The sequence below is a fragment of the Chanos chanos genome, chromosome 10, assembly GCF_902362185.1.
Source record: "Chanos chanos chromosome 10, fChaCha1.1, whole genome shotgun sequence".
Taxonomy (NCBI): Eukaryota; Metazoa; Chordata; class Actinopteri; order Gonorynchiformes; family Chanidae; genus Chanos; species Chanos chanos.
In genome coordinates, this window is record NC_044504.1 from 7181634 (window position 1) to 7204203 (window position 22570).

Sequence of the window (22570 nt, forward strand, 5' to 3'; positions counted from 1 at the left end):
GTGTGTTATTCCATACCCAAAAGAACTGACACTTTTATATATTGCTTCGTGTACAATTTCCTGATGCAAATGGAAAATTTTCTTTTTTCTCTCTCTCTCTCTCTCTCTCGCTCTCTCTCTCTCTCTCTTTCTCTTTCTCTCTCTCAGTGGGACGGCGTGGGGCCCATCCCTGGTTTTTCAAAGTCTCCCAAAGGGGCGGAGATGCTTTGGCATCCGTCTGTGGTGAAGCCCTACCTCACCCTGCTCGCGGAGAGCTCCAACCCGGCGACCCTGGAGGGTTCGGCTGGGTCGCTGCAGAACCTCTCTGCAGGCAACTGGAAGGTGCGTGTCTTGTGTTTGTGTGTAAAATTTTTATTAGGGCGCTTTTTACAACCACCCAGTAAAGACTTCCACTGTGGATCGTAAACGACACACATTCGTTAAGGCGTGAGGGAAACGAAACACATAATGTTTGTAAGAGTCCCTGAGTAGTTTGCTGTGTGTTGTACTTTCCACTATTATTAAACATTCCTTACATTGTACAACTACAAGAACATTCACCGCATACACCACGGAGATACCATCACGGACCGTTAAATAATCGTCCATAATCTAATCAGTGTATTCAGTGTAATTCCCCTCAAGTTTACAGTAGTTCTCTCTCTCTCTCTCTCTCTCTCTCTCTCTCTCTCTGTCTCTCTCTCTGTCTCTCTCTCTCTCTCTCTCTGCAGTTTGCGGCGTATATCCGTGCGGCGGTACGGAAGGAGAAAGGTCTGCCCATCCTGGTGGAGCTGCTGAGGATGGATAACGACCGGGTGGTGTGTTCAGTGGCCACAGCTCTCCGAAACATGGCACTGGACGTTAGGAACAAAGAGCTTATTGGTGAGAGAATCTGTCACTTTAGTTTACCCTGTGTTTTTTTTTTATCATTATTATTTTGCTTGTTTTTGTGGTTTGCACCTGAGGGATTTGAGAAAAGATTACAGGATAGTATAAGAGTGACAGGGAAGTGCCGTACAGTTCAGTCTATGGAGAAAAGTCGGTTTTGTCTCTCTGTTGGGCCCCGTGTTCGTTTGGCTCTGCTGTAAAACCGCAGCTGTGTAAACAAACGGGGCGTGAAATAAAACGACGCACTTTTGCCCTGACTCCAGTCTCGGCCCAGTAACACGGACACACGCCCAGTTCGGGCGGCATATGTAAAGACGCGCTGACCGCCCATCTTGTGCCCCCCCCCCCCCCCCTTGCAGGGAAGTACGCCATGAGGGACCTGGTGAACCGCCTGCCGGGGGGGAGCACCACGCTCCTGTCGGACGAGACGGTGGCCGCCATCTGCTGCACGCTGCACGAGGTCACCAGCAAAAACATGGAGAACGCCAAAGCCCTCGCCGACACGGGCGGCATCGAGAAACTCGTCAACATCACCAAGGGCCGCGGAGACAGGTGCGTTCTGGGAAACGTGGGGACGGCGTGTGTGTACGCCGCATTACCGATGAGACGAATGGTATCTTTGGATGAATGAATCCCCCTGAATATAACGCATATAAAAACACACACACATTCTTCAGAAGAGCAGAGTGGAAAAATAAACACATATTCTTCCTGTCAAATTACTCTGAGAAAAGACTTAGATATGAACATACGTACACATTACCTCTTAACGGTCTTAACTCTTAAGCAAGTCACCTGCTTTTCACCATAGTATCTGTAATTATATTACCTCCGCCATGTACTGAAAAAAATGACTGATAGTATTTTAAATGGTTGACTTGGTGAACCATTAGCTTTAATATCAGCCCATTTTAAGACCTGTGTAGTTGATGTTTTAAGAGAGTTTATGAAAGAATTCCAGCACTGAGGTGGTGGTAAGCTGACCTGTTTTCTCTGGTCCCGTGGGGCAGATACTCTTTGAAGGTGGTGAAAGCCGCAGCCCAGGTACTGAACACACTGTGGCAGTACAGAGACCTACGCACCATCTATAAGAAGGTGAGAAAAAACAACCGTTATTAGAGAGACATTTCTAATTTGTACGTGACACCGATCTGAAACCTGTAGAGTGGTATTAACACAGAATGCTCCTCGTGGTCATTGGCTGGCAAGATGAAAGCTTAGGAGAGTGAAATCTGATTGGCCGGTCTGGTTGCATGCTCCGGTTTCACTTTCATGTAATTAGTATATAGATTTTTCTTTAGTCAAAGGAGTTTGGTTGTGTTTTAAGAGACTAACATTTTCCACCTGTCTTCCTCTGTGGTCGTGTAGGATGGCTGGACACAAAACCACTTTCTGACTCCTGTGTCCACGCTGGAGAGAGATCGTTTTAAATCCCAGCCCACCCTCCCCAGTGGGACCTTGCAAATGTCACCTGTCAATCAAACCGGTGAGCTCAAAACACTCAAGTAAACATTCCGTAATGAAACCGAACGTTTAATCAATGTAGCATTTAAAATCTTAGATCTCTGATTCAAAGGACCAGATGCTGCAATCACATCCTGATTGATTACTGAAGTGTCATAAAGAAACTGATAAAATGATTCAATTCAGAAATGATGTAGGGTGACGTAAGCCTAATTTGCAGCAGTCAGTTCATTGAGTGGGTCCTTTGAAAAGCGTCGAGCTGTAATAATTTTGTTCTCGTCCCGTGCAGCTGCGAGCGTGACGTCCTCTCCTGCTATGCTGGGAATAAAAGAACAGCGCCCCGATTACCAGAGGACTCAGTCATCTATGCAATTTTATAACTACCAAGGAGACAACAATGTCCATAAAAACCAGTACACAGGTCAGTATTACTGCCTCAAATAACCACAGCAAGACTTTAAACCCGATCTTCGCCTGCAGCGGATCTGGGTTCATTCCAGTAATGCACTAGTAGGCTTCATGTGACATCATATCCTGTGCGTCTGTGAAGAACCGTTTTAAATCCGTACGATGCCCTTCAACAAGAAAGTTCTCTGCCCTGACTCTGTTCTCCACTCTGAGGACTGGAGCATGTCAGCTGGCGATGAAGTCTAGACAGTTGGAGAAGGTCTTTTGTTGTTGTGTAGTGGACCTGCAGGACGGTGGCAGCTAGACTAGTGGCATTGTTCCCTGTGGGTCATTCACACCACAACAGTGGCGTTTGTTTCTGACCCGTAACGACTAGCACACAGAGCTGTTAGCCAGACGAGCGCAAGACGGGAAAAGAGAAAAGGAAAACAAGAGTTTTCGTGTTAGTGAGTGAATGAGAGAGCAGAAAACTTGTAGACTAAAATAATGATAAAACATCAGTCAAGTAGGGCGGAGCAGGGGGGAGAACCGTAGGCTTGTTGAGTTAGAGTCTGAGAGTTTGGCTGAGGGAAAAAGAGAAATGATAAATAAGACGAGAAGGAGAGAGGCCCGTCTCCCGGCAGCGTGAGAGTTGTGTAAACAATGCCTGACCTACAAAGTCAGTCGTATTTTAGCGAGTGATCTCTCAGTGTCAAAAAAAATGCGCCAGAACGTTCCTCACACCAGTCTACCAATGCCAAGGAAAACCTCAGCCCGCGGCTTCTCCAAACACGACGGCGCACTCGTTTAGTTTTGCCCTCTCTGTCACCGCCCATCTGAAATCACATTCTCAGGGAAATATCTGCGGTTGTTTGTTTTATGCTCGCAAAGACGCCGCACGTCAAAATAGGCTTTCGCCATCGCAACTGACTTTGCTCTTGTGTTTAATTTGTGTTTTCCAGGGTCTACAAAAACATCGCCGTTTTTTATCGGGTCCTATTCCTCACCTTCGAGAGAGGAGTCCAGGCGAACACAGGTATGGCACGGACAAACGAACAGTACAGATGCACTAGTGATATCAGTACAGCGGAAGTAAAGGTACAGTAGATGGTGCTATAGATAGCCTTACAGTTTAAGAAAATTCGAAAGAATAGGACAAACAGCATAAGACAACAGGCTGCAAAGCAGCACTGACACACTGGCTTTCCCTTTTATTGTGCAGCATTGTCAAGAAGTGTGATGTAACATTAAGCTCACTGTAACAGGATTTTTTTTTTCTTTTTTTGCCATTTTTCACATAACAGTATTTGAGAGGATTATAATGACTTCAGCAGCACTGAAGTAAATCCTGTCAAGATATATATATTTATATCACATGCCAACGTCTATAGAATGGACTGTCTCTGTTTGCTGCTGTGTTAGATATGTATTAATGTCTCTGTAGTTATGAATAACTCAAATGTTTTTTTGCTTCAGTGGAAATTGAGCCTGATAAATCCTGACTTAGAAGCCTAGTTTGCCAGAGTGTCTGTGTCTCTCACCGCATTGCATTGACGTGGGCTGACAGGGGCGGGGTCTAGGGTGGATGGATGGATGGTGTGGGGCGGAGGCGGTCCGCTTTTGTCTGAGTCTGATTGGATGTGACTGCTGTCGTAGAGATGAGCCAGGCTTAAATCAAGTACCGGTCAGAGCATGTGGCGTGTCCCTCCGCACTCGTTCGCACGAGAAAGACCAGAACGCGAAAGAGGAGAACGGGAAAGAAGAGCTGTTCCGTTAAAGATTCACACTGTTCTGTGTGCAGAGGAAATAATATTGTCTCAGTAAAGCACCCGGTATAACTCTATGCAGAGCCAACTTGGGAGTGGTGTTTCTTTACAGAGAGGTGCTGCTTCTCTTTGCTTTTGTAATTAAATGTACTCTTTTGAGTGTTGTTTCATGTCAACACTATAAAAGCATGTTATCACTCGTGCGGGCAATATAAACACTCTTATTAGAGTTCATTTAATACTGGATATTGTACCCGGTACCCATAGTTCTCCTTGTTTTACACACACACACACACGATCATCTTGATCAGAACTCTTAGACCTTATCTTAGATCTGTAACCTCTGAGACGTGGGAACCCTGCAGAGTGCCTGAATGCTCCGTCTGTGTGTTTTCCAGCAGCAGGTTTACTATGCCGACGAGACGGGCAGGAGGAACTACGACACGTACAGGATGTACCTGCAGTCCCCCCACGGTTACGACGACCCCTACATGGAGGACGCCGTCCACTTCTCGTCCAACGTGGACTACCCTTCGCAGACGCACGGACTCAAAAGCACCACCAACTACGTGGACTTCTACTCCACCACGCGTAGGCCCTCCTACCGGGCCGAGCAGTACCCAGGCTCGCCGGACTCCTGGGTATAGGGTCACCTGCTCGTGGAGAGAAACCTAAAACCTCCACAAAAAATTTTCATTCGTTTGTTTTGTTTTTGTTTTGTTTTTTTTTCCTTTCGTTTTTTGTTTTTGCTTTTTTTTTAAACAAAGAAAAGTTCCGGAATGTTTGGGACAGACGGATGAATTGGAATGTTGAGCCAAAGAAGGAATGCAAAGGAATGTGTCTTTAATCTGAAAGGAACGGTGATGCACTGCGGCTGTTGTAGCATGAACGTACTGGAAAAAACAGTCAGTGGAGCAGCTCTCTGCTCGGTGTAGATGTTAGTTTCGTTTTTTTTATTTTGGTTTTGTTTTGTTTCGTTTTTTTTCTATTTGGAAAGAGTTTAGGTAAGATAGCACAGAGAAGGTGTGAGTGATGTGAAGAAAGGTTTACGTTAGAGAATTCAGGTCAGAGAACGAGCAAGTCAACAGAACCGATCATGAGTTTGTATCTATAAAAAAAAATAAATAAATAAAAACAGTTAAAAAAAAAAAAGAGGATGATAATAATGATGAAAATAAATATCTAATGATATTAGTTTGTACAGAGGGAACAAAACTGTATTCGTTCTTGTTGTCAAGATTGTGAATGCCATTGAGTCTTGTACATTTTCTTCATTTTATTGTAAATAGAGTGAAAGGACACCTGTTAATGCCCTTCTGGTATACGTCTGTGCCATGTCAAATCTATAGAGATATATAAATATATGGAGACACTTAAGGGAGACAAGGGCATTGACAACATCATAACAGTCTGAAATAATAAAATTTCACTCTTGTTTTTTAAGAAAAACAATCGCGTGGTGACGTATGTTTTTGTGACTTCGCTGATGTACCGTCTTTCGTTCCTTTTCTTTCACCGACATTTCCTCTGCACGTTTCAGTCCTCTTTGTTCAGTCCAGACTTTCTCCTCCTGACCCTCCAATAGGAGAGTACAGTGGCTATCAGAAGTGTTCGGGGGCCTAGCACTGAGCTCCGTTTTCATGTGTTGTAATACGGTATCACAATACTATTGATCGGATCCTTATTACACTGACTGACACAAAATACTTTTTGTGTGATGTCAGAGTGGGGAAAAAAAAAAAAAAGAAATCTACAGATAATCCTAATTTTGTGACAAATATTAAACACAGAATAACCATTTGGATAAGAACTGTCCCAATCCAAACTTTACTCCACCCATTTTTAAAGATACCACTGATCTTAGCCCTCGCACAGCAACCCACTGACATAAAGTGGTACCTACCGTGGGAAAGCTGGTATTCTCAGGAATGCATGCAGTGGTATGTTTTCTCACCAAGGCTTGTTTAGCCTTAAAGCCGAAAAGGCCCAACCGTAGAATCCTCTTCCACTCAGTCTCAGAATCACCAAAATGCCTTGTGGTCAGTTGTTCTTGAGATTTGATTGGTATTTTCAAAGTTAACCACTAACCATTTCAGTTATTTCTCTCTCCTTTGAGAAGGCCTCAGACAATTGTTATTATACGCATGGATTCTGTCTTTGGAGCTGGAGATGACTGATTTAGAGTTGGCTTGTCCTCTCCATGGCCTCACTCACCCCTTCTCATCTTGCCCAGGGGCACACGTTTTCTTGTCTTTTCTGTTTTAGACACCCTGTTCTGTACAAATTCATATTTATGCTGAAATTCTCTTTATAGCAGACTTTTGTAAGCCATAGTCCTGATTGGTGCTTTACAATAACTCTATCTGTGATTGGCTGTGGGTGTTTCTTGGTCATTATGATGTCATTTTTGCCAGGAGCTGCAGTCATGGAGTGTTGAACCTTCTTCTTTTGCTGTATATTTAATGGAAAAAGAAGACGGTTCACATATCACCTCCCAGATAAGGCTGTATTTCAGCTGAACATATGTGAAGGGTGTTGCTTTTTGACCACACAGACGCTGACTTTTACTTATGTTTACATTTTTCAGCCAATTAGAGATATGCAGTGATCTGTAACAACAACATACAGCAGGGGGTATGAACTCTGGCACCTAAGTTGTACAGCCCTGACCTAGATAAGTAGACTGTGTTCAAATAACAATGTTCATCAGTTAAAGACATTCCACTGTAACGTGGCCTACCTACCTGAGCAAGGTTGAAAAGGGTTAGGAAATTTCCTTTTTTTTCCTTCTTTTTTTTTTTTTTTGCCATTTCAAGTATGTTTCGGTAAAAACATCTCCATCTAATGGCAGTTCAGAACAGTTGCAGCTATTTTGCATATATCCACTTCGACATTCTCTGTCCCATGGTCTTTTTTTATTATTGTTCTGCATCCTGTATATGGCTGTTAACTCAAATATAATACAGCTATGGAACTACACTGAGAATACTTCTACACTGAGGTCATTTATGGTTATTATGTCCAGGTGATATTTCTTTCAGGCTAGTTTCAGCTTTACTAAGTGATACCTGCTGTTAGCTAACCAGTTACCTTACATGAAAACAGCAACAGTCAAGACACTAATCGCAAATTACAAACTAAATGTTGGAAACATCAGAAGCTGAAGTTTTTGCGTGAAGGCAGAACTCAAACTTAACTTGTCAGAATCTCTCTTTTTTGAGTCACATAAGGTTATCTCTACGTATGTGATCAAACCGGCACAGTATATGCACAGGATATCTAATGTTCCCTCTTGATTCCTGTAAATGTATTTAAAAATCCCTTTTCCTGAAATTTCTTTTAATTTTGTATCAACATATGTGTTGATGTTGTTGTTGTTGTTGTTGTTTTGACTGAGTGACACAAACACCATACAGTATTTGAGCACCTTTCCACCTAAACAGAAGGAAAAAAAGAAAAAAAAAGTAATGATATAAAACTAATAGTCCTGTGACAAAATACTTATCAATGCAGATACACACATACAAACATGTAGATACCTTTACAACAATAAGGTTCTGTTGCAAGATAGAGAAAAATCCAATTCATTTAGGTTGTATGAAGACGTCAGACTAAACCTTACAAGTAGATCTATGGCTAGGTCCTCCTACACAGCTTATTATTCTCCTCAGCTAAGCGTGTTCTTAACAGAGATCCAGGCCGTCAGAGAGGTCTAAGCGAGGGAATTCTCCGGGTCCGTCAAACTGCTTTTTACCATCTAGTTTGGCTGTATCCCAGACTGCTACCCCAGACTGCTGCATGAGTGTACGCACAGAGAGCAGACACCTGCCAGTGGACTCGGCACAGTCCCTGTTGTAGGGCTGAAGGCAGAAGCAGTCCTGTAATTTATCAGGGATCCCAGTGTCTTTGCTGTTATGTCTTTAACCTGAGAGCGATTCTAAGCATTATGAATGCCTCATTAACTGCATGTATAGCATGTTGTCTTTTAGAGGAACTCATATTAATTAGTTCTGTCCTATGTCAAAACACGGTGAGTGTTTTTCCTCAGTCACATGCCCAGACCTGTGTGCCTTAGGGGAAAATGTACCATGCACTTGAGAACTCTACTCTGTTCCCTAACTATTTTCCAAGGTTTCAGTGGAAAAAAAAAGAGTGTGTTTGTGAAAGGGTAGATGAAAGAGACGGGATGGGGTGAGGGGCGCCACCGTAACCCATTTTATCTTTTTAGGTTACGTTTATCTAAAGGGACCTAGAAACCTAAAGATATTGTGGATAGGACAGAGGTATTTACATAACACGTGTCAATTTTTGTTTAGAAAATCAAGATTGCCACTTTGCATATTTGCAGGGAAGAACTGAAAGCAAAGTAGATCTGAACAAAACACTAGTTTTGACGGGGGTGAGGGGATTGCGTGGGCAACACAACACCACGTGAGTCGAACTCCCCTTTGTGGGACCTTCCAAAGCTCCCCGTTTGTGGTTTTCATGTAAAGGGTTGATATTTTTGTGCAAATCTGACGATCAGTATAGCATGGTGATGGACTCACTAAAGAGCTGTATCTGGGCCCTTTACGTGGTATATCTCCGCCCTTTCTATGCATACTACTATATGGTCAGTGGATGCTCTATGAATTGATGCTTAGCACTTCCTGTGCAAGCTATGCACCACGTCACGTGTTTGAAGAGCGAGTTATAAAAACAACCTGAGCGAGCGTTGTGGCACACTTTGTACTCTTGTTTTTTGTAGAAAAGAAGTCGAAGATGGTGCAACAGTCCAAAACTGGAATGAGAGATAATCTTAATTTGAAAGCTGGCCATCCTCCTGCAGGTTTGATGAATTTAAAATGATGGGTTATTTGTTATTTTTAGAACAGTTATATTCGACTGTTCTTTTGTTAAAATTTGGCTCTGGTCGATACACTTAATATAGTTGCATTACAAATTTGAAAGATGCAATTTGATGTGAAATTTAGAGAAGGAAACGTCTGAATGTTGTTAGTGAACATTTTGTCCTTGTCCAAAACAACTGCAAGCTCGCTCAAATTGGCCTTCGTATAATATGGCAGAGGTAACTTATGGCTCCGATAAATCTACTAAATTACTAAATCAAAACATTTCTCTGAATGATTTTTGAAAGCCTGTTTATTCTTGCACTTGTCTTGCAGAAATCATTCGCTCACTTTTTCGATTCCAACTGAGAAGCCAGGCGTACATGTTGTGTCCGTGTACGTGTAACTCACTGCCTGTGAATAAAGCGAGCGAAGTTTGTTGCTGAGGCTTAGTGTTATCATTTAAATATTCTAAACAGGATCATATACATTTGTTAAATATTAATTTCTTTTAATTATGACCTAATATTTCGGCGGCGGCGGAACGCTCGTTTCAAAACCCCGTTGAATTTCCTTGTTCTAAAAGTAACAATTTCCTTTCAGCGTTGTCTTGCATGACTGAAGACGCTACGACTGCTTGATTAATCATGTCAGATCAGCTTTTATTGTCGTAACTGTGTTAGGGAAAATAGACCCGTATCTTTCCACAGTTAAAGAAACTCTAAAAACATGGATAAAACCCAGATATTTCAAAACAAGTGACACCTGCATCCTCCCTCTTGGAGCTTAATCAGATTTTACTTCGACGGTGATGTTTCACTTTTAGGTAGGAAGTGGCAAATTGAACTATTTCACTAATAACGGTATGTGTTTTGGAGAAAGGTTGGGAAAACTGATCTTAGCTATGCTTTTCAAGACTGAAAGGAACTGGAGCATTCCGACACACCCACCTCTCTCAAACACTATTTGTTACTTAACTCTTCAAGTTCAGTCCAAAACACAGATTTCAGTTTAGTAATGAGCAGGTGAGCTGTGCAAATTCACATATGTCCTTGTGGGACTGCACTAAACTAAAACACAGCTGGACTATTTAACTGGTTTGTGTTCTGGGATACCATTTTTTTTTTTTTTTAAAGTGAGCCTAAAAACGAATCATTCGATTGACTGGATGACCCAATTTTCGGTGCCAGTGTTGGAATTCCCCTTGCCCTGGGCTTTTGAGAACAGTTAAATGTGTGTGGTAGTTCGCACACCGTAACGCTTCATTCTCCATTACAGGACTGATAGGCGTCGGGGGACAACATCTGTCTTTTTATCCTTTCCTATTTAAATTTAGAAGTGTACCTGAATGGACTGTAATATCCTAAACAAATCATGTTTATTTGTGATGGTCAATGGCCAGTCTGTGGGGACAGCTGAAGTACTTTAAAGTTTTGTTCACTTAGCACCCTGCTGTCATGTGAGTGTATATTTTTTGTAAATGCAGAACCCTGTGTGTTTTCCGACTCTCAACAGTGAAGGCCGGCAGGAAACGGGTGGTGAAAAAAAGCAGTGAAGAGAATGGAACTCCTGACAAAGACGCGAAAAGACAGGACAAACCCAAGTACGTCAGCTGAACATTTAAAGGGTTCATTTTTTCAGAGGCTAGCATCGAGACTAGTTCACTTTGTGTATGGACTCTATGTTCAAAAACACAGTTTTACGTCCGGAACTAGGCTTAATCCTTGTTTGAAAAGGTGCCCTGAAAGTTTCAGTGCTTACTACTACAGCTATGGTTACTGGCACCATCTCTGCTACCACTGAGACTACTTGAGCAAAAAAGTCATGGGAGAGGAGAAATGGGAGTCTGCACATTTCATAAAGTGCCTTTTAAAAATCATGTTATCTGAAGTATCGTAATCAGTCGTATTTTGTTGAACTGTGTCATTGATGTTCATTGTGTGGAATCTGTTTTCTTAGGTCTCTGGCTACCTCTAGCAGAATGCAGCAAGTCAGTGTTCTGATGGCAGGACCCCTTGAAAAGGTTAGAATGTATTTCATGTCCTCCACCTTGTGGAAGGTTCCAGTGACTGAGTCCATGAGGCTGTAACAAAGCCGGAGGGATTGTTGGGCCTACCAGGGTACTGTTATTTAGTACCTTTTTAAAATACCCTTTTTGTCTTGATGAAAGAATTGATGTTCAGTGTAACGACACAGTAGCTGAACGTCATTTGGGCAAATTATCTCACTGGTGTGATATAAACATGATTACCGACCAGCCTAGATCAAAAGTTGTCAAGTTCAGCTGTGCTACATGCAGTGGATCTGCTGATGTTTAAATTAATCCCGCTTTTGAGATGAGACTGTAGGAATAACCCTTTTTAATTTTGAACTGCAGCTTGGCCACGACTTTCCGGAAACTCCCGTGAGCGTCCGGCACAGCAGCGTCCGGCCCTCGGTGGAGAAGCCGCACGCCCCGCGGACCTTCTTCATCCAGCAGCCACGCAAATGTTGAGCTGACGTGGTTGCCATGACAGAGCCAGGAGGACTGTGGGTAGCCATCTGTGTAAGATAAACAGGAAATGTGTTTGAAGGCATATCACACGCGCTGGTGAACTTACACAAGTAGCTAAAAAAAAAAAAGGAAAAAACACCTTTAATGTTTGCTTTCCATTAATACATCTGTTCAAGCTACTTTGCAATTTTCTAACCTTGCGTCTTTTTGAGCGAGGCTGTACTGCTTAGATATACTATTGCAACACGCTAAGCTAGCCATTAATGTGTGTGTTTGCCTGTATTTTTTTAGTGCACGTATGAGCCATTGAATAACCCAGAGTGAATTGTGAATACACAGTGGGCATTTGTGTAGCAGAATGACCTAACTTGTCAAATGAATGTGTGGTAGCTTAGCAGTTGTTTAGCACTCAAATAAATATGCATGACATTACTGGTAATTATGCTTTGCTTTATTTTAAATTATAGATGTTTTCGTCTTTGTTCTTTGGTGGAGGTATTTTTACAACACTTAGTAAAACTCCTTTTTCCAGCAGACTTGGTGATTGTGTTGTTTCATTGAATCTACACTAGATGGCGCTGTTGACACTTGATGCCATTTCAAAAATTCTTCCAACATTTTCAACTTTCCATACACATCAAAACAGCACTTTATTAAACAATACCAGCTCATGTCTGTCTACTTAAATAAAGTTATCATGTAAATAAACTTGGTTTACCATAAAAATGCTTCTGGCCTTCACAGCTCTTGATATCCTAGTATCTCATGTTATCTTTTAACTTTATGGGGTGTTAGAGAGGCGGGGGAGGGGAGAGTACACTGCATACTTAGGACTCTCTGATGCTGTCCTCACAAAAGAATCCCTGTTGTGTGCATGCATTTGGAAAAGGGCAGTGAATGGAACAGTTCTTCAAGTCCCAACTTAGGGGAAGAGTAAGGGAGGGGGAAGGGGGCAGAGGTAGAGGGGCAAATGACAAAACAAGGGCTTGATATTCCATGATTTTACCACTACATGAAATTTGAAAACCAGTCATAATGAAGGTACTTGTTTTGTTTCATTTTAAAATAAGTAGATTGATAAAAAAATAATTCAGTTGGTAATAGGAGCAATGGAAGACCTTTAATCTGTCAATCTTGCCATTAATATTATAGCTGCAAAAATACGTAGCATATGTAAAGAATTCATTAATTCCAAAGTGGATGAAACTTAATTCTCTTATAAACCATGTCAGTGCTGTTTTGTAGACAGAACAGATAAGCATTGCTTCAAAAGTAGCCTTACACTCCATGACAGTAGTATTCAATGATACCTAATCCTACATATTCTGCATGAAGCTGGACAGTTTCTTACAATTATCTATTCATTCATCCCCTACAAGAAAGTTTCTTCTTCTCATTTGTTTTAGGTAAAATCACTCCAAAAAAAGGATCGTATTTTGCTTGATATTGACATAACTACTTAGCAGACTCTGAAAGTGATCTGGTACACTGAATAAAAGAAAACATCTGAAAACGGCACCAAACATGTCAGTAAGCAAGTTATTAAGTTACATCATAACTTTTTCACACTTTCTTAGCTACAGGTGCTAACCAACACTTACCTGTCACTCACAGGTGGCCGCTAATGAAAATCACAAGACAGAAGGCTCAGACACATGCAGCTTAGGTTTGGTAGAATACATGTCTGGTATTCATTTCACAGGTAAAGGCCAAGACTGACTACATGAACAATAACTGCAAGTCCGATATACACAAGTCAAAGCAAATTTGTCCACTTTTCATTCAAGAATTTCCTGTAGAAGGGAAGATATGTGTCCATCTTAGACAACCGGGCTTTTGAAAGCAGAGTCTGTGAATCTTTGCCGTACTTTAACTTCCTTTCGAAGCAGACTCGTTTACCACTAACAGCGAGTCGAGTTGTTTTCTTTGTGAATACCTAGACAAATATCTGAGCTAAAACCTACACTGTGAAAGAGGAAAATGACTGACAGACAGCTAGCTTGCCCTGTGGCTGAGACCTGGATTAGATGCTTGTTGCAGGGCTTTGACCCTTGAACTCTTGTGGTCTACGTGTCAAATCTGAATGAACAAGAAATCATATTTAATACAACATCTGTAAATAAAACTTTATTTGTTGTTATTATTCTCTCACCAAAAGAGAAGAGAGAGAGAGAGAGAGAGAGAGAGAGAGAGAGAGTCATTGAAGAGTATCTGCATAGGACCCAACTTTCTGATCTGTGATGTGATATTTCATTCAAATACTGACTGATAAATCTGAGAGATCCGCCAGCACAGTGACAACAGTAGCGTAGACGATGTGAAGAAGAATTTGGCTTTTCTTTCTCTTTCTCCAGTCTGAGGGAAGGGGCCAAGTTGGTTACCCGCATATGAAGGGCAAACAGACAAAGGATGGAGAGCTTTGTGGGGTGAATTGACATCCGCTATTCAAAGGCGGGCCACCTCGCAACGTCCCGGACTTTTGTTTAGAGGGTCTGAACAATTTTACCTGAGTAATCATTCATTCATTCAATTACTGCAAAAATCCCCAGCTTAGACATACACACACTGAGTCTCCATGAACAACAAATATTATAAAATGATTGATCATCATAAGATGAGAAAGACATTAGATAATCTTATGCTCATGATGTAGTATTCATTTCCACACTGTAAGGTACTGATCCCAACCACTTTAATTAAATCTTCCCAAAAACTACATCAAACAATCCCCAACTCATTCCAATGCCTGTGCAGTGTTAAACAATATTTGTATACACTAAGACGGATGGGCAGCAAAGGATTTTTAAAGAGTGACCGAGATACAAAGGATGAGCAGAGCACTTCTAGAGGACTTAAGGAAGACCATATACCTTTGTTAAAGAACCTGAACCCATATCAGAAGACACAATCTGTTTGCATGGATGACATGTAGGATCTCCTTTTGATCTGTGCGTCTGTTACATTATGTATTTTGCGTTTGTTAAGAAAATCCTTCGTGTGAGAATCCATCTACCAAAACAGATCGGCTTCACCCCGCAGCTGCCAGCCGACGCAGAGCGCTACTCTAGAAATATAATGAGGAGATTCAGAGACAAGAACAACTGTCAGACTTGGATGAAAGCCATTAGATGCCGCTCTGAGAACTGTTTTTGAACAGGTGTGTGTGTGGGTGTTCTCAGCCTGCTCACACATGACACTGGGATTATCACTTAGACACTTAATACTTAATAGTTGCTTGTCACCGAACAGATCCCAGAAGTTTATATGTATGAAAGCTCTAGGTCTCTAATAACTGCACCGGTTGGTGGTCTCCTATGCAGTATTGAGTATTGACATGATTGTGCCTCGTTCCAGTACTTTGTTATGGCTCTTTTATCCTGTGTCCTTTCTGCTGAAGCTACTAAAAATGATGTTATGGGCTAAATGTTATATAGAAAAACCACACAGACATCACATTAGTGTCTTGGAAATGTATCAGAGTTTCTCTTATGCTGTCAGGTAAGATGGATGGTCAAGGAGGCAAGGTCAAAATGGGAGGGCGCACTGAAGTGTACTGGGACACAGGCGATCATTCAAATACAATAAATAAGCTACATGTAAAAAATCACCCATACTTGCTTTCTCTACACTTCTTCAGATTTAAAAGAACTGGCAGAAAAGTAGAGAGACAAAATTCAGATAAGTTCCTGTGTGTCTATGCATGCTGTCCTGCCAAAATGACTGATAAATGTTACGGTCCTGTCGTGGAACATTAATCTTAGCCCAAATGAAGTGGATAGACCAGTGATTTTTTTAAACAACGTTTGCTATGAGCCTTTTCATCCTCAGGGTGTCGCTATAGTCACCGCATACCGACACGGCGGACACACTTTGATTTGAACTTTTTATGTTCTCACTGCAAACATGTGCAGGACATCTGCTTTCAACTCAGCATCTGTCTCCATATTAGGGTCTGTAATTAAAGCCTCATACGAGTTAATCTCCCTACGCAGCCCAGCAGAATGCAATGAATGTAGGCTGCTCTGTAACCGAAAGGGTCAAAACATCAAACATTTAATATCAGCGCGCATAACTTCAACAACAAGAGTTGAGAGGCTCCATCAGGATAAAAGAGAGATGAAAGTCTCGTACAAGCACCGTCGGGCCAGAGGTGGGGTGCCACTTATACTAGACAATGACTGAGTGTTGATTGTTTTGCCCAGTCAACGGGATGTCACTGACTGAATGGTCCATTCACTTTAGTTCCGTCGTTGTGGTTTAAGGAGCAGTTATCGCATCACATCAATATTAGAGTGTCGTTAGACTGTGAATTCTTCCTTTAACACGGCGACATTCGTCGTATTTAAAAGAAAGGCGGCTATGTCAAATGCAATTAACCGACTGAAAAAAAAAAAAAACCTTCGACGTTATACAAATTGTCTAATCAAATTCTTTGATTAGATGGATAACGTCTGCAGTGACCAAACCCACATTAATATAACTTTTAAATTGTACTGTAAAGTGTTGAGAGCACCAGTTTCCCCCTGAAATTCTTTCATTGGCTCTGAAGCCGGAAAAAACGAGGTCACATTGGTTAACTGAAAAGCAGAGGGTAGATACAGTTGTCCAGATCACTTACAGTAGGAAAACTGCTCAAACCTTGCACAGTCAACATAGTGAAGTTTTTCCCTGTTATGAGAAATATCTCGCGGAGCAGTGTGCGCGCTCCTACATATGACCTCATAGAGCTGGTGAGGAGAGGGAGGAGCCCGGCGTTCCTTTGGACTGTCTGAGGATTCATGCGGAGATAAACGCCGAGGAAACTTTTTCCACCGGATTATACATGACATAAAAAGGTATTTCAAACGTCTTTTTAAAGAGTGCTCATTTACAGATAGGATTAGCTCAGTAATGTGTATCACATGTTAATTCCTAGATCTGGATAAAGAAGTTGATACTTTTCTGTAGTTTGTACCGTGGCAACCTAACCTAATCCATGATGTGAAAAGGTGGGTCACAAACGAAATATGTCGGAACATGTTCTTCTAGTGACAATGAGGCAGTCATGCGGTTTAAATGTTGTTTGATATGAATATCATTACGGACTTAAGACATGTATGTTTACATACTTTGATTTATACCATTCAAAACTTTTAGGCGCTTGATAAGTTAGTTAACCATTTCGTGACACTTGACAGTTAAATTGAAATCTTTTGCGGGTCCCATGTCTGCTTTGCTAATATAATTTTGTAGTTTAAAGACTTCATAGACAGCTTTGATTTAGGATGGTTATTGTGGCGAAAAACACCTTCCTGCTCCGGCATCTTAATCATACGTTTTATTAGATTTTCGTTATTGTCACGTGTTAATTTTGCAACTGCCTGATATAGAATGCCTTAGCGCTGAATGCCAGTTCACTGTTCTTGAAGTCGTGTGGTTCGGATGCAGTAATTTTGAACGGTTGAGCAGAAAACGTTTGACCACTTCGCTGTAAGACTTAAAACAGTTGCGGTGGTTTTAAAAACTCGGACCAAGCCCACTTCATGTCCTTACTCACCATGTACAGCTGAGTCATTACAGCTTGTTGTGTGTTGACATATGACACTCCTCTCCCTTGTGATATCTAGCCAGCACTCAAAGCAAAGTAAGAGTGCTCTGGAGATACCAAGAACTCCCAGAAAAGCTACTTTAAGTCTCTTGTAAAAGTTCTTCATGCTGAGACGTCAAATCCCATTTTGATCAGCAGAGTCGATGAAATCTAGGGTGAACTCAGGTCATTTCTCATGCTGTGTGTGTGTGTGTGTGTGTGTGTGTGTGTGTGTCAGAGTGTGGGTATACCCATGTGTGGGATGGTGCTCTTAGAGTCTTAGAGTAGTCAGTGTTAATGTTAATGGTCATAGTCGAGCAAATCACTTCACCACGTTGTTGCATTTTCCCGTTTGCAAACATCGTCGGTTTTACTGGACACACTTATTGACCTTTTGGTAATACCCATAAGATCTTAAAGGCTGTAATTAACCCAGTTTCTTTTTACTTTCATATTCTCTTGCGTTTTATACTCGAGGCTCACGTTATTCTTCCAAGTACCATTTAAGTCAGTTTTTTTTTACCTTAAAGACAGCCCACGGAGTTTGTAGTCATAGCAGAGAGGCAAGTTCCCATGGTCTATAGCCAGTTGGCAAGTAACAGGTGCTGGCACCAAACTAACAGCCTCAAGGGCTCTGGAGAAGCAATGGGGGGTACTGACCTGACGGTTGTGGGCGGTTTGAGCTCCGAGCATAGTTCTGCGGTAGTCAAACGGCAGATCAGTCTACTTATGTGGTTTCCTATTATGCCATGCATCGTAAAGCTGGATGAGTTCAATGGAATCATATGTTCGTATTGTCAACACATGGTTATTTTGAGCTGTTGATCTGAACTGCAAGACTTCCCCCACCCTGGTTTGTTCTCTTTAATATGATGCGGGGGGAAAAGATGGAATGATATCTTTTCATCATAAACTAACACGCTTGCATACCACTGTCATCTACCTATCTTAGCGTAATTGCTTTAAACAACTGTTGCTTTTAGACCAGGCTTGTCGAACCTGTCTGGGATGCTTATCTTTAAATAAAGCAGAGATGTCATCGACTTTTTCTCGAAGGTTTGTGTTTGGTAGCTAGTTCGTAGATCACGAGCGATGGACGTTTTTATTGCGTTATGGCAGTTTAAGCGGTTCGTGTGGCCTGTTGTGAAAAGACGCTTTTATCACGCTGGCTGTGCATACGGCCGATGAGTGTGGTGTTTTCAAACAAAGCAGGGTTTTGTGTCTTGCCAAACCCTTTCAGCTCTCACTGCTGATGCTTCCTAATTCTGACACAAGTGAACCGAACACAGTGGAGCCCTGAATGGGAGAGGTTCTCTTGTTACCGATCAAAACTTGCTCATGTCACTTTCAAGGTACTTGCGGTAGAGCTGATCACCTTTGTTCACTTTCCAGTTTGGATTACAGTAGACATGCACTCACCCATGTTGCCTCTGAATGCGCCGTCATTTTTATTGCACGAGCTGACGCCAACAGATGTTTGGAAACCTGGCTGAAGAGTCACTCTCTCTTTCAAGCTTTGTCTCCATTCATTTTTGTTTAATTTAGGATTTCCAGCTTTTCGTTTGACTCGGTTTTTTTAAGCACCAGGGATTTTTTTTCTTTTAAATCTGCCCAGATTCTTCTTTTTCCAGATCATCAGCTAAAATAAACCAATGACAGAAATAGGATTTGGGTTGCTCTCTGCTGCTGGTCTTTGGTTCAGAATTACTTTTTGGACTTGATGTCTGCATGCTCAGCTAGAATGTGGAGAGTGAACTGTACCAGCCTGTGAAACACAGAGGAATCTCATTAGAACTGTTTGGGGTGTTACTTGTGTTTTTAACCCTCTGATACATTGGGCCTGTACACTTTGGTTCCGCGTTTTTCTCAACATAAAGCACTTTTCTCAATGGCATGTTCTGCACTGATATCTTTGTAACAGATAGCTTACAAAACAGTTAATCATTTTTTTCACTCTTTTTTTTTTTTCTAAGGCCAAGTTTGTTTCTAGCTACGTAGCAGCTGTCATTAATCTAAACTGGTGCTTATGTAATGTATGTCCAAACCTCCTGAGAAAAAGAAAAATTCTCAGGGTTTCTACTATGACTGAATGGTTGTCTGAGAGATTCACTGGAAATTTTGTCTTGTTTAAAACGAAGCCAATTGGATGGCTCTGGTTTGAATGACGTACATACCCTTATTTGCTGTTTGTTTTAGCTTCAACATGTCATGTCACACTCCCAACTTTTCACTTGTTTTTGCTTCATGAAGCTCACAGAGGTGGTGTAAGCCAATGACCTATGTTGTGTGGTTCCCATAGAGTCTTATCAGAGACCTCTTTAGGTTGGACACCTGTGACATGTTTATCTACTCCGATCGGACCCTGTAGACATGACCTCACATTCTGCTGTGTTCTTGACCGTAGGGGGCAAACTGTAGAATTCCGTTCCATTCTGGAATTCTGGAGCCCCCCCCAAGAAAAAAGAAAAAAAAAAAACTGTTGATACACTCAGATGGTTGTACTTGTTCCTGAACAGAAAACAAACAAACAAACACCAAATGAATGTTTTGTGTCGTGAGAATGCAGGTAGACTTTCTGCCCTCCAGCAGTTAATGTTTGACACTAATCAAACAGCTAGTTTGTCAGGGGCCTCAAATGCTGTACCTTTGATGAGTGGAGTTCAGTGGATGAACTGGTCTACTGTTTTATTTATTTTTTTGTACAGACAGGGACTTTTCTCTATTGCAGAAAAGTGGTAAATAAATTTAGAATGTGACACAGTATGTTTACAACCCTACCTGAGAAGAGTCTTTATGTTTTGTTTTTTTTGCGGATCTCATGTCATAAAACTTTGTTTCACTTGTTTTCATGTTAACTGTGCTTCGTATTGTTCGGTCAGGTGTACGCGGTGAAAACGACAGCCTTGATGTTTTTGGGTTTGAGGTTTACTGAAGGAGAACAAGAGCAGCGTTTTGTCTTCAGGTGAAACTGGGCTGTCATGTCGGGTTGACTCAGTTTCCACTGCCCCAGGTGGGACTGTAAATTCAGAGTAACGACTGCTCTGCAAAACATGCCTCAACTCTTATTTCTCTGCCTAGGAGCTTTAACATGGGCAAAAAGAGACTCTTGCTTCCACTCATTTTCTGGGTCTTTTGGTGCCCCCCCCAACCCCCCCTACACTTTTTACAATTCTGTTGACATGTTTTGATGGCCTCGTAGCTAGAGTTTGCTAGTAAACTTGCAGGATGTTTGTTCTGGAAGTTAGTGTCTGTCTTGTTATGTGTTACAGGGGTTGACATCACACAGTGCCCAGTGAGACAGTAACAGAACTGAAATGAGTATGAAAGATGTTTACTGAAGTAGACTTCACTCTTTAAGGATGCTTTTTTTTTGGCATAGCCGGTTGTGTGCAGGTTACAGTAGCCTAATCTTGCTATGGTTCGTTTAACTCTGTGAGAGTGAGAGAGAAATGGCCTAAAGTTCTTTTGAAATTCTCCTACCCAAACTGTGAGTCTTCCTTGTCAGTTCAGTTGCAGTATTGATTGTGTTTATAATGCTAATGAGTGTATTTGTCAAAGGTGCATGTTGGAGGTGAACTGGGGTTATATTCAAAAGGTTGTAAATGTGAGTTATATGGATAATTTGCTGGTATTAGCGTGACCTAATGTTGATTTGTTTTGTTGTTCTTTTCTGTGTCTGTTTTTTTTTTATTGTTGTTTGTTTGGTTTTTTTGCAGAGGAAAGGTGTTAAGTCTATGGCAAAACATTTTTAGTGCTGTTAGATTGTATGTGTTTTATTTTCTGTTCTTTAGATAAAAATGGTTTTAAAATCTCCAGGAAGCATAAATGAAACACAATGTCACAAAGTATGAATTGCGAATTTGTTATTTTCATTATTTTCTCATTGCCTGTATATATATAAAGACATCCATAACCCCCTTCTAAGTAATCTTCTTTTTTTTTACCCCTCCCCTTACCAAGCTTTAAATTTGCATTCGCTCTCTGAGTGATTGTGCTTCAAAAGGTGCACCATAAATGTATTTAGTCTAATAACAAAATAACCCCATTAGCTTTGGAAGACAGCACTCTTGCTCTGGGCTCTGACTTGCTGATATCTGCGTGACTGGATCATGCAGCCCAATAGCTTATCCATGTTCATTTCTTCCATTTCTGTAACAACATTTAAAGTGACTGAGATTCTGCCCTGGCTCACCATTGTTTCACACTCTTTTCTCCCTCCCCCTTTCATTAAGGATAAAGGATTATAATCCCTGGGTTCTCATCCGTCCAAACGACTCTTTTTCCGTGTCCTGAAGGTGTGAAAGGGCCAGAATTTTAATAGTCATCCGTTCGTCCGACTTGTACAAAGTCGTGGCGAGAAAACTGCATTTGCTCATTTTTTTTGTTTTGTTTTGGTTTTTTTTCCCCTGAATTAATCTAACATCCACAGAAGGTGTTCCTTTTCTCTTTTTTTTTCTTCCACCCATTGTTTAAAAAGGTGCTGGTTCTCTTCAAGCATAAAGGTCAGCCGCCTGGTGTCGGTTTCTTGCGTCGTCATGGCGACAGCAGCAGATTTGTAAGAATCGTTCATGTAGAAACGACCGAGGGGAAGCAGTAGCAGCAGTGCTGGTGGTTACCAGGACAAGAGTAAATAGGGAAAATCTTGCCTGCAGGAGAAGTCAAACTGAAGTTTGCCCTCCTTCTATTGTTCTGACTCTGGAGACTCACAAAGCCATGCCAAATTCTGACGGTTCAAAGTGTGTGAGTGGCGAAGGCCAGAGGCAGTCAGGCACACACAATGCCATATCCGTCTCACATACAGCCCCTGTCTCTCACATGGCCATTGTCTGGACAGTCCCAGTTAAAGCCAGGTCAACCTGTGCATTGTGTCTCAAAGCTGCCCCCCCCCCCCCCCCCCCAAACATTTTAATGTTAGAATATGATGTCAGTGATGCATGTCTGCATCTCCGTGAGACAGACATAGGGCATTTAGATTATGAATGTCAGGCAACATAAGGTATTGCATATTAAACTATTATAATATCATTTTGGGTATGATATCATACATACTTGATGACTTAGGCCACATTTATGAATGTGTGTATGCACTACCTACCAAAAAAATAGTAATTCAAACCCTGCAATGAAAGTAGCTCATTTGCATATTTTTCTTCATGCAAACAAAACTAACAGAAGCTGTTTGTACATGCAAGGCCCG

The 22570-nt window shown here is 41.5% G+C and overlaps 3 protein-coding genes across 4 annotated transcripts in view; all 3 read left to right on the forward strand.

Moving 5' to 3' along the window:
• The window catches only part of LOC115822219 (plakophilin-4-like), a 66538-nt gene extending 60941 nt beyond the window's left edge, over positions 1-5597 (forward strand). The window contains exons 15-22 of the mRNA XM_030785944.1: positions 148-321; positions 711-861; positions 1227-1419; positions 1878-1962; positions 2236-2353; positions 2621-2752; positions 3681-3754; positions 4886-5597. Of these exons, the coding sequence (XP_030641804.1) occupies positions 148-321; positions 711-861; positions 1227-1419; positions 1878-1962; positions 2236-2353; positions 2621-2752; positions 3681-3754; positions 4886-5131 (1173 nt within the window). The 3' untranslated portion in view covers positions 5132-5597. The remainder of the gene's footprint in view (positions 1-147; positions 322-710; positions 862-1226; positions 1420-1877; positions 1963-2235; positions 2354-2620; positions 2753-3680; positions 3755-4885) is intronic.
• A 3626-nt stretch (positions 5598-9223) lies between these two features.
• dap1b (death associated protein 1b) lies at positions 9224-12341 on the forward strand. The gene is made up of 4 exons (XM_030787310.1): positions 9224-9312; positions 10829-10916; positions 11273-11336; positions 11691-12341. The coding sequence occupies exons 1-4, from the start codon at positions 9246-9248 to the stop codon at positions 11805-11807; spliced, it is 336 nt and encodes a 111-aa protein (XP_030643170.1). The 5' UTR covers positions 9224-9245; the 3' UTR covers positions 11808-12341.
• Positions 12342-18099: 5758 nt separating this feature from the next.
• tanc1b (tetratricopeptide repeat, ankyrin repeat and coiled-coil containing 1b) overlaps positions 18100-22570 on the forward strand; it is a 110004-nt gene continuing 105533 nt past the window's right edge. For both annotated transcript variants that reach the window (XM_030787307.1, XM_030787308.1), the window contains exon 1: positions 18100-18226. The gene's annotated coding sequence lies outside the window, so the exon portion shown is untranslated. The remainder of the gene's footprint in view (positions 18227-22570) is intronic.